This window comes from Oncorhynchus mykiss, chromosome 11 (genome assembly GCF_013265735.2).
Source record: "Oncorhynchus mykiss isolate Arlee chromosome 11, USDA_OmykA_1.1, whole genome shotgun sequence".
Lineage (NCBI taxonomy): Eukaryota > Metazoa > Chordata > Actinopteri > Salmoniformes > Salmonidae > Oncorhynchus > Oncorhynchus mykiss.
Genome location: NC_048575.1, coordinates 81,193,074 through 81,206,309, shown reverse-complemented (window position 1 = coordinate 81,206,309; position 13,236 = coordinate 81,193,074). Strand labels below are relative to the sequence as shown.

The following is a 13,236-nucleotide window of genomic DNA, read 5'->3' as shown; positions in this document are numbered from 1 at the left end:
ATAGCCACGTTTATTACTGGTATGGGCAAGTAAATATCCTAAACCAGCAGATAGAGTGATAGCCGCAAGCTAAAACCAGGGAGAGAATTAAAATTATGTTTCATCTGCTGCTAGCTTGCTAATGTTCACTCAAATATGTTTTTCTACATGTATAAAATGAAATTAGATTTTTATTCTATAAAGATTGTAATTGTGTCAACATGTTGTGAATATTGTAGAAAAATCATCACAGTCGTTTTCCATAGTGCAACTTGGTGCGTACCAGCTCACCATGTACAGTAGACTACAGACAGACAATAAGTTCCTCCATCATGTACAGTAGACTACAGATAGACAATATGTTCCTCCAATCATCATGATCTCATTCTACCAGGTCAACATATGTTTCCGGTCAACATTAACTTGGGTCCTTTTGGGGGGGAAAGCCTCGCTTTCTACAGTTTTAGTCAAACAGTGCATGATAACAATTGAGCATCACAAAGATTAAACCAAGACTTTGGATCAAACTTTTTCAATACCTTGTTTTGCCTGATAAACACTAAACTGAAATCTGTGCCCAAGTAAGTGTCCATTCCATTGCCTGCAGGTATTATACATTATAATGCACTTATAATGCATTATAGAACTTGTTATAAACTCTACTGTAAGTCTGAGCCTACCTTCCTGCTGAGGTTCAGTTCAGAACGCTGTGAGTCTGAAGGACCTTTATTGATTTTCTCTGAGAGAGACAGACTGATGGTGCCAGGTCTCTGGCGGAGACACCAGGGAAAGTGCCCAGCATGTAAGCTGGTTATTAAGTGCCTGATTTTTTTTTTCAGGACAAGCAGAAAGCTCTCCGTTCCAGCTGTGTGGCTGTGCCTTTACTTACCACATACACAGAGACGGGCGGGCGGGCGGGCAGACAGACAGGCAGACAGACAGACAGAGAGGCAGACAGACAGACAGACAGACAGACAGACAGACAGACAGACAGAGAGGCAGGCAGGCAGACAGACAGGCAGACAGACAGACAGACAGACAGACAGACAGACAGACAGACAGACAGGCAGGCAGGCAGACAGACAGACAGGCAGACAGACAGACAGACAGACAGACAGACAGACAGACAGACAGACAGGCAGACAGACAGACAGACAGACAGACAGACAGACAGACAGACAGACAGGCAGGCAGGCAGACAGACAGACAGGCAGACAGACAGACAGACAGACAGACAGACAGACAGACAGACAGACAGACAGACAGACAGACAGACAGACAGACAGACAGACAGACAGACAGACAGACAGACAGGCAGACAGACAGACAGACAGACAGGCAGACCAAACAGACGAACCAAGGCAGTTCACTTGAAAATACTTAAAAATACCCTAAGCCTGCGAATCTTCTTTTATTTTATTTTATTTTTTATTTTTTGCATGTAAAAGCAAATGTAAAGTTGTACCACAGTAACTGAATATTTCAAAAACTGACCCAAATAAGTAATGAGTTGTATAAACTTCATGCCAGCCACTGAAAGGAACTCGTTCAGTTTGAGTTGCAGCCAGAACGAGTGTGACTGGACAGGAGGAGTGAAAACAGGTCGGTTCTATTCACTTTCATCAAAGTGAGATCAGGAGAGAAAACAGAATGACAAACAAGAATGTTTTGTCCATTACATATATTATACAGGGCCTTTAGAAAGTATTCACACCCCTTGACCTATTCTTATTATTATTATACAAATGTATTGAAAATAAAATACAGAAATAACTCATTTACACTCCTGAGTCCATGTTTGAATCATCTTAAACAGTGATTACAGATTACGAGTCTTTATGGAGATGTCTCTAAGAGCTTTGCACACTTGGATTGAACAATATTTGCACATTATTATTTTTTAAATTCTTCAACCTCTGTCAAGTTTCTACTAATTTTCAAGACGATTTAAGTGTGTAACTCAAGAACATTTAATGTCGTCTTGGTAAGCAGACAGATATATAGACAGACAGACAGATATATAGACAGACAGACAGATATATAGACAGACAGACAGACAGATATATAGACAGACAGACAGACAGATATATATATATAGACAGACAGACAGATATATAGACAGACAGACAGACAGATATATAGACAGACAGACAGATATATAGACAGACAGACAGACAGACAGACAGACAGATATATAGACAGGCAGACAGATATATAGACATACAGATATGTAGACAGACAGACAGATATATAGACAGACAGACAGATATATAGACAGACAGACAGACAGATATATAGACAGACAGACAGATATATAGACAGACAGACAGACTTAAGTGTGTAACTCAAGAACATTTAATGTCGTCTTGGTAAGCAGACAGATATAAATATAAATAGACAGACAGACAGATATATAGACAGACAGACAGACAGACAGACAGACAGACAGACAGACAGATATATAGACAGGCAGACAGATATATAGACATACAGATATGTAGACAGACAGACAGATATATAGACAGGCAGACTGATAAATAGACAGAGACAGATATATAGACAGACAGACAGACAGACAGACAGACAGACAGACAGACAGACAGACAGACAGACAGACAGACAGACAGATATATAGACAGACAGACAGATATATAGACAGGCAGATATATAGACAGGCAGACAGATATATAGACAGACAGACAGATATATAGACAGACAGACAGATATATATATATATAGACAGACAGACAGACAGATATATAGACAGACAGACAGATATATAGACAGACAGATATATATATATATAGACAGACAGACAGACATACAGATATATAGACAGGCAGACATATATATAGACAGACAGACAGGCAGATATATAGACAGACAGACAGATATATAGACAGACAGACAGACAGATATATAGACAGGCAGACAGATATATAGACAGACAGATATGTAGACAGACAGACAGACAGATATATAGACAGGCAGACTGATATATAGACAGAGACAGATATATAGAAAGACAGACAGATATATAGACAGACAGACAGATATATACAGATATATAGACAGACAGACAGACAGACAGACAGACAGACAGACAGACAGACAGACAGATATATAGACAGACAGACAGACAGACAGATATATAGACAGGCAGATATATAGACAGGCAGACAGATATATAGACAGACAGACAGATATATAGACAGACAGACAGATATATAGACAGGCAGACAGATATATAGACAGACAGACAGATAACAGATATATAGACAGGCAGACTGATATATAGACAGGCAGACAGATATATAGACAGGCAGACAGATATATAGACAGGCAGACAGATATATAGACAGGCAGACAGATATATATAGACAGGCAGACAGATATATAGACAGGCAGACTGATATATAGACAGACAGACAGATATATAGTCAGGCCTTGTGTTTTAGGTTATTGTCCTGCTGAAAGGTGAATTCATCTCCCAGTGTCTGGTGGAAAGCAGACTGAACCAGGTTTTCCTCTAGGATTATGTCTGTGCTTAACTCCATTCTATTTCTTTATTATCCTGAAAAACTCCCCAGTCCTTAAAGATTACAAGCATTTCGTAACATGATGCAGCCCCAACTATGATTGAAAATATGGGGAGGGGTTACCAGTAATGTGTTGTATTGGATTTGTCCCAAAAATAACACTTTGTATTCAGGACAAAAAATTTATTGCTTTGTCACATGTTTTGCAGTATTACTTTAGTGCCTTGTGGCAAACAGGATGCATGTTTTAGAGTATTACTTTAGTTCCTTATTGCAAACAGGATGCATGTTTTAGAATATTTGTATTCTTCTTTTCACTCTGTCATTTAGGTTATTATTGTGGAGTAACTACAATGTTATTGATCCATCCTCAGTTATCTCCTATCGCTCTTTCTCTCTTTCTTTCTGTCTCTCTCTCGGAGGACCTGAGCCCTAGGACCATGCCTCAGGACTACCTGGCATGATGACTCCTTGCTGTCCCCAGTCCACCTGGTCGTGCTGCTGCTCCAGTTTCAACTGTTCTGCCTGCGGCTGTGGAACCCTGACCTGTTCACCGGACGTGCTACCTGTCCCAGACCTGCTGTTTTCAACTCTCTAGAGACAGCAGGAGCAGTAGAGATACTCTGACTGATCGGCTATGAAAAGCCAACTGACATTTACTCCTGAGGTGCTGACTTGCTGCACCCTCGACAACCACTGTGATTAACATTACTTGACCCTGCTGGTCATCTATGAACATTTGAACATCTTGGCCATGTTCTGTTATAATCTCCACCCGGCACAGCCAGAAGAGGACTGGCCACCCCTCATAGCCTGATTCCTCTCTAGTGTGTGTGTGTGTGTGTGTGTGTGTGTGTGTGTGTGTGTGTGTGTGTGTGTGTGTGTGTGTGTGTGTGTGTGTGTGTGTGTGTGTCTGTCTGTCTGTCTACACAGCTTCCTCTCCATCGCTGTACTGTTACAGCAGCAACGCCCATTCCTAGAATGTAGGCAAGAACCCAAGACCCTAATCTCCTGGTCACATGTTGGCATTGCACCCTGGCTGAAATAAAGGCAACAACATCGAGATGTGGGAAGGTAATATCCAAAAGCACAATACAACCAATTCCACCTTGAAGTGTATCCTGTCAAAGCAGGTCAGTACAGTAGTGCACACAAAGCTTGGCAAAAGAGCCTAACCGGTCGTCTAGTGTAATCAAACACACGTCCTTTAGTGGGGCGCCGAAAGAAGTTGGTATGAAATAAACATAACCCCGCACACTCATAAGCTCCACCACTTCATTCACTAACAAACAACCATCCTGACCCAGCTCCACCACGTACCTTCATTCACTAACCACCATCCTGACAAAGCTCCACCAAGTACCTTCATTCACTAACAACCATCCTGACCCAGCTCCACCACTTCATTCACTAACAACCATCCTGACCCAGCTCCACCACGTACCTTCATTCACTAACAACCATCCTGACCCAGCTCCACCACTTCATTCACTAACAACCATCCTGACCCAGCTCCACCACGTACCTTCATTCACTAACAACCATCCCGACCCAGCTCCACCACATACCTTCGTTCACTAACAACCATCCTGACCCAGCTCCACCACGTACCTTCATTCACTAACAACCATCCTGACCCAGCTCCACCAAGTACCTTCATTCACTAACAACCATCCTGACCCAGCTCCACCACGTATCTTCATTCACTAACAACCATCTTGACCTAGCTCCACCACGTACCTTCATTCACTAACAACCATCCTGACCCAGCTCCACCACGTACCTTCGTTCACTAACAACCATCCTGACCCAGCTCCACCACGTACCTTCGTTCACTAACAACCATCCTGACCCAGCTCCACCACATACCTTCATTCACTAACAACCATCCTGACCCAGCTCCACCAAGTACCTTAATTCACTAACAACCATCCTGACCCAGCTCCACCACTTCATTCACTAACAACCATCCTGACCCAGCTCCACCACGTACCTTCATTCACTAACAACCATCCTGACCCAGCTCCACCAAGTACCTTCATTCACTAACAACCATCCTGACCCAGCTCCACCACTTCATTCACTAACAACCATCCTGACCCAGCTCCACCAAGTACCTTCATTCACTAACAACCATCCCGACCCAGCTCCACCACATACCTTCGTTCACTAACAACCATCCTGACCCAGCTCCACCACGTACCTTCATTCACTAACAACCATCCTGACCCAGCTCCACCAAGTACCTTCATTCACTAACAACCATCCTGACCCAGCTCCACCACTTCATTCACTAACAACCATCCTGACCCAGCTCCACCACGTACCTTCATTCACTAACAACCATCCTGACCCAGCTCCATCACTTCATTCACTAACAACCATCCTGACCCAGCTCCACCACGTACCTTCATTCACTAACAACCATCCCGACACAGCTCCACCACATACCTTCGTTCACTAACAACCATCCTGACCCAGCTCCACCACGTACCTTCATTCACTAACAACCATCCTGACCCAGCTCCACCAAGTACCTTCATTCACTAACAACCATCCTGACCCAGCTCCACCACTTCATTCACTAACAACCATCCTGACCCAGCTCCACCACGTACCTTCATTCACTAACAACCATCCTGACCCAGCTCCACCACTTCATTCACTAACAACCATCCTGACCCAGCTCCACCACGTACCTTCATTCACTAACAACCATCCCGACCCAGCTCCACCACGTATCTTCATTCACTAACAACCATCCTGACCCAGCTCCACCACATACCTTCATTCACTAACAACCATCCTGACCCAGCTCCACCAAGTACCTTCATTCACTAACAACCATCCTGACCCAGCTCCACCACGTATCTTCATTCACTAACAACCATCCTGACCCAGCTCCACCACGTACCTTCATTCACTAACAACCATCCTGACCCAGCTCCACCACGTACCTTCATTCACTAACAACCATCCTGACCCAGCTCCACCACGTACCTTCGTTCACTAACAACCATCCTGACCCAGCTCCACCACGTACCTTCGTTCACTAACAACCATCCTGACCAAGCTCCACCACGTACCTTCGTTCACTAACAACCATCCTGACCCAGCTCCACCACGTACCTTCGTTCACTAACAACCATCCTGACCCAGCTCCACCACGTACCTTCGTTCACTAACAACCATCCTGACCCAGCTCCACCACTTCATTCACTAACAACCATCCTGACCCAGCTCCACCACGTATCTTCATTCACTAACAACCATCCTGACCCAGCTCCCCCACGTACCTTCGTTCATTAACAACCATCCTGACCCAGCTCCACCACGTACCTTCGTTCACTAACAACCATCCTGACCCAGCTCCACCACGTACCTTCATTCACTAACAACCATCCTGACCCAGCTCCACCACATACCTTCATTCACTAACAACCATCCTGACCCAGCTCCACCACGTACCTTCATTCACTAACAACCATCTTGACCCAGCTCCACCACTTAATTCACTAACAACCATCCTGACCCAGCTCCACCACTTCATTCACTAACAACCATCCTGACCCAGCTCCACCACGTACCTTCATTCACTAACAAACATCCTGACCCAGCTCCACCACGTACCTTCATTCACTAACAACCATCCTGACCCAGCTCCACCACGTACCTTCGTTCACTAACAACCATCCTGACCCAGCTCCACCACGTACCTTCATTCACTAACAACCATCCTGACCCAGCTCCACCACGTACCTTCATTCACTAACAACCATCCTGACCCAGCTCCACCACGTACCTTCATTCACTAACAACCATCCTGACCCAGCTCCACCACGTACCTTCATTCACTAACAACCATCCTGACCCAGCTCCACCAAGTACCTTCATTCACTAACAACCATCCTGACCCAGCTCCACCACGTACCTTCATTCACTAACAACCATCCTGACCCAGCTCCACCACGTACCTTCATTCACTAACAACCATCCTGACCCAGCTCCACCACGTGCCTTCATTCACTAACAACCATCCTGACCTAGCTCCACCATGTACCTTCATTCACTAACAACCATCCTGACCCAGCTCCACCACGTACCTTCATTCACTAACAACCATCCTGACCCAGCTCCACCACGTACCTTCATTCACTAACAAACATCCTGACCCAGCTCCACCACGTACCTTCATTCACTAACAACCATCCTGACCCAGCTCCACCACTTCGTTCACTAACAACCATCCTGACCCAGCTCCACCACGTACCTTCATTCACTAACAACCATCCTGACCCAGCTCCAACACTTCATTCACTAACAACCATCCTGACCCAGCTCCACCACTTCGTTCACTAACAACCATCCTGACCCAGCTCCACCACTTCATTCACTAACAACCATCCTGACCCAGCTCCACCACTTCGTTCACTAACAACCATCCTGACCCAGCTCCACCACGTACCTTCATTCACTAACAACCATCCTGACCCAGCTCCACTACGTACCTTCATTCACTAACAACCATCCTGACCCAGCTCCACCACGTACCTTCGTTCACTAACAACCATCCTGACCCAGCTCCACCACGTACCTTCATTCACTAACAACCATCCTGACCCAGCTCCACCACGTACCTTCATTCACTAACAACCATCCTGACCCAGCTCCACCACGTACCTTCGTTAACTAACAACCATCCTGACCCAGCTCCACCACTTCATTCACTAACAACCATCCTGACCCAGCTCCACCACTTCATTCACTAACAACTATCCTGACCCAGCTCCACCACATACCTTTGTCAGGTCATTGAGTTTATGGCTCTATTTATTTGTTACATAGAGCCCAACCCAAAATAAATATATAATTTGTTTACAATAACAATATGCCAGACCAAAATAACCTTCAGTTAGTGATGAAATAACACATTATTATTAAACCCCACTTTATTCACAACATCTTTTAAAACGTAGGCTACCATTTCAGCAGAGGGAGGTTTGGTAGTAATTAATAAAGTATTAGGTAATTAGCTGTCTAATCGCCTAAACAGAATTGGGTCATTTGTTGGATGATTGACAAGTGAGTGCCAGCAGCCTCGAAACACCATACAAGGATAGATTGACCTATGATTAGCGACCTGTAACAACAATGTAAGTTCAGGAATGCACCAAAATACAATTGTATCTCCTCAAAAGATGTAGGCCTTATGTATGGCAACAAAACAGCTGGCAACAAAATGAATTCAAACATTGGGGCTGGTGTAACATAAATCGCCCCAAATAAGGCATCCCTCATAATTATCTACGTGGCAACGCACGACTCCAACACCATCATCAAGTTTGTTGACGACACGACGGTGGTAGGGCCTGATCACCGAAGACGATGAGACAGCCCTATTTTGGGAGGAGGTCAGTGACCTGGCAGTGTGGTGACAGAACGACAACCTCTCCCTCAACATCTGCAAGACAAAGGAGCTTATTGTAAAACTACAGGAAACGGAAGGCCAAGCACGCCCCCATCCACATCGACGGGGTTGTAGTGGAGCGGGTTTTAAATTCCTTGGTGTCCACACACACCAACACAATCGTGAAGAAGGCACGACAACATCTCTTCCCCCTCAGGGGGCTGAATAGATTTGGCATGGGCCCTTAGATCCTCAAGAAGTTCTACAGCTGCACCATTGAGAGCATCTTGACTGGATGAATCCCCACTTGGTATGGCAACTGCTTGGTATCCGACCGGTAAGGCGCTACAGAGGGTAGTGTGTTCGGCCCAATACATCACTGGAGCCGAGCTCCCTGCCAACCAGGACTTCTATACCAGGCGGTGTCAGAGGAAGGCCCGAAAAATTGTCACACTCCAGCCACCCAAATTATAGACGGTTCCCTCTGCTACCGCACTGCAAGCGGTACCGATGAACAAGTCTGGAACCAACAGAACCTTGAACAGCTTCTATTCCCCCAAGCCATACAACCGTGAAAATGATTAACCAAATAGTTACCCGGAAAATCTGCATTGACCCCCTTTTAGCACCAACTCTTTGACTCATCACATACGGCTGCTTATTATCTTTACTTAACCTTTATTTCACCTTTATTTCACCTTTATTTCACCTTTATTTCACCTTTACTTAGCCTTTATTTAACCTTTATTTAACTAGGCAAGTCAGTTAAGAACTCATTCTTATTTAGAATGACAGCCTACCAAAAGGCCTCCTGCGGGGGGATGGGGGCCTGGGATTAAAAATAAAAATAAATAATAAATATAGGACAAAACACACATCCTGAAGAGAGACAACACAACACTACATAAAGAGAGACCTAAGACGACAACATAGCATGGCAACAACACATGACAACACAGCATGGTAGAAACATAACATGACGACAACATGGTAGCAACACAACATGGTAGAAGCACAAAACAGGGTACAAACATTATTGGGCCCAGACAACAGCACAAAGGGCAAGAAGGTAGAGACAACAATACATCACACAAAGCAGCCACAACTGTCAGTAAGAGTGTCCCATGATTGAGTCTTTGAACGAAGAGATGGAGATAAAACTGTCCAGTTTGAGTGTTTGTTGCAGCTCGTTCCAGTCGCTAGCTGCAGCGAACTGAAAAGAGATAAGTGTGGGATGTCCAAACCAGGGATGTGTGTGCGTTGGGAACCTTTACCAGAATGTGACTGGCAAAACGGGTGTTGTATGTGGAGGATGAGGGCTGCAGTAGATATCTCAGATAGGGGGGGAGTGAGGCCTAAGAGGGTTTTATAAATAAGCATCAACCAGTGGGTCTTGTGACGGGTATACAGAGATGACCAGTTTACAGAGGAGTATAGAGTGCAGTGATGTGTCCTATAAGGAGCATTGGTGGCAAATCTGATGGCCGAATGGTAAAGAACATCTAGCCGCTCGAGAGCACCCTTGCCTACCAATCTATAAATTACGTGTCTGTAATCTAGCATGGGTAGAATGGTCATCTGAATCAAGGTTAGTTTGGCAACTGGGGTGAAAGAAGAGCGATTACGATAGAGGAAACCAAGTCTAGATTTAACTTTAGCCTGCAGCTTTGATAGGTGCTGAGAGAAGGACAGTGTACCATCTAGCCACACTCCCAACTACTTACTTGTATTGTACACCTCAAGCTCTAAACCCTCAGAGGTAAAAATCATTATTCTTATCTATTCTGTTTCCCAATCACTTTACCCATACCTATATGTACATATCTACCTCAATTACCTCGTACCCCTGTACATCGACTCAGTACTGGTACCCCGTGTATATAGCCATGTTATTACCTCGTACCCCTACACATTGACTCAGTACTGGTACCCCGTGTATATAGCCATGTTATTACCTCGTTCCCTGTGTATATAGACTCAGTACTGGTACTCCCTGTATATAGCCATGTTATTACCTCGTACCCCTACACATCGACTCAGTACTGGTACCCCGTGTATATAGCCAAGTTATTACCTCGTACCCCTACACATTGACTCTGTACTGGTACTCTGTGTATACAGCCAGGTTATTACCTCGTACCCCTACACATTGACTCTGTACTGGTACCCTGTGTATACAGCCAGGTTATTACCTGGTACCCCTACACATTGACTCTGTACTGGTACCCTGTGTATACAGCCAGGTTATTACCTGGTACCCCTACACATTGACTCTGTACTGGTATATATAGCCAAGTTATCTTTACTCAGTGTATTTATCTTTCTGCTATTTCTCTATTTTCTTTCTCTCTGCATTGTTGGGAAGGGTCCGTAAGCAAGCATTTCACTGTTAGTCTACACCTGTTGTTTAAGAAGCATGTGACAAATACATTATGATTTGATCTAAAGAAGGTATTGGCATCATTTTGTTACCTGTGATAGAAGGATAAACAGCCGCGGAAGATGGCGAGATTTACATTGTCATTGTTCATCCAAATGTAAGCAATACAATAACAACAGAGAAAATACAAAGTATGAAAATATATTACCAGATAGTCCATGAACTGTAATTTGAAATCAGTCTTCCGATGAGTCGATCTACTCAATGCGGATGATTGCTGGAGTGCACTTTGCTTTGTATTTCCTCGCCTTTCCATAGAAAACCGGACAAAATAACATCAAGCAGGTTGGGAATACCGTCGGAGTGTGTCTGCTTGTATAGTATATGCACCCAACTGTGTATCTAAAATCAATGTATCCACGTTGAATTACATGAATGAATGGATCTATTGGCTGCTACGACCACTTCTGTGTTTCACTCTGTGATAGAAACACTCCCACGACCACCACGCAACATCCACCGGCTCCGTTTGCAAATATGTATCCCGTCAATATCAGTGTCGGTTTGGAGGAAACTACAGCGCTACGTTATTTGTCTCCTTTCACAACGTAGCATATGGATGGTCAGCTGACCAAACCATCCCATTGGTTGAATCAACGTTCTTTTCCACGTCATTTCAACAACAAAAAATATGTAATTTCTTGACGTTGAATCAACGTGGGAAACGAATTGGGTTTTTCCCCCACGACAAAAGTTATCAGCGTAAGGGAATTTTTAACCACGTGTTTTACCTAAATCCAATGATATGGAGAAATGTTTTGTTGATTTCACGTTAGTTGATAACTCAACAATTTTTTAAAATCAAAACTAGAGGTCGAACTGACATCTATGCCCAGTGGGTACTGTCCATGATGTAGACCGTTTGTGTTACTACATTACACAAGCTGACGTTTTGACAACATCTAATGGTGAAGTGAAGGGTAATATATTTCTAAAATAAATCTATGTCTTGTCCATAGGGAGCAGCGACGGCATCATTTCCAACTTAACTTTCAGGAACATAAATTGAACTTCCTACATTAACTTCCAATGATAAATACTACTGAATGGGTCCAAAAACATGCTGTGACTGATTTATTTTGATATTCCAGACATCACCAAAACGGATTTGCCCTGCCTAGTAGAAGGCTAGAACGCATTGGAGTGGAGGCAGCAGTATGGAGTCACTGTTTTGGATTCATTAAAACAAATGTGTGGAGTTCCAGGTACCGGTGGTCATTATTTACAGTGTACAGTAGGACAAACACAAGGCTTAAACTGGGTGTTTAGGTTGTCCCGTTTGGCTTAGGCCCTAAAAAAGATCCTGGCTTCCACATCAAAGGTTTCCAATGGTCTGCCGTTTACCAAAGCACTCTACTCTAGACCGTACATACTGTACTTAGCTTGGCACCTACTGGATACAGAACAAACATAGTTAACCCATCAAACAACAAAATATTCCAAAAATGACATATTCTCCAAAATATAAGATACAAGTAGTATAAATGGATAATGAAAATCAGACAAATTACTAACTTTTCATAAAACAATTTGGAGTTCTTATTTATCGTGAGGCTACTTGGTTTGAACCTCGAGAACCACTCTACATAATTACACTTGAAATATCCCACCTCCTAAGTTTTTTTAAACTTCATAAAAGTCACCTTGTCTGAGAGATATTTACATGGTTGTCAAAATGTCACGCCAGGGTAGTTAGCCCTTATGTTAAATGTTTCTAAAATCCCCCGTGGGAGAATGTTAATGGTCGAAAAACGATTGGAACCATTTCCTTGTTTGACTTCTAGGTTTTATTTTTGGCAACTGGTGAGGGGGTGGGTCTCTCTCTATGTCCAGTGCCCCTTCTCCCAGCTATCCAGGAGGTGTGGCTGTTT

The 13,236-nt window shown here is 43.8% G+C and overlaps 1 protein-coding gene across 1 annotated transcript in view; it reads right to left on the bottom strand.

Annotated features, from left to right (window-relative positions):
• The window catches only part of arl15a (ADP-ribosylation factor-like 15a), a 115,336-nt gene extending 103,432 nt beyond the window's left edge, over positions 1–11,904 (bottom strand). Inside the window, exon 1 of the mRNA XM_036936519.1 lies at positions 11,514–11,904. Within this exon, the coding sequence (XP_036792414.1) occupies positions 11,514–11,621 (108 nt within the window). The 5' untranslated portion in view covers positions 11,622–11,904. The remainder of the gene's footprint in view (positions 1–11,513) is intronic.
• Positions 11,905–13,236: the final 1,332 nt, after the last annotated feature.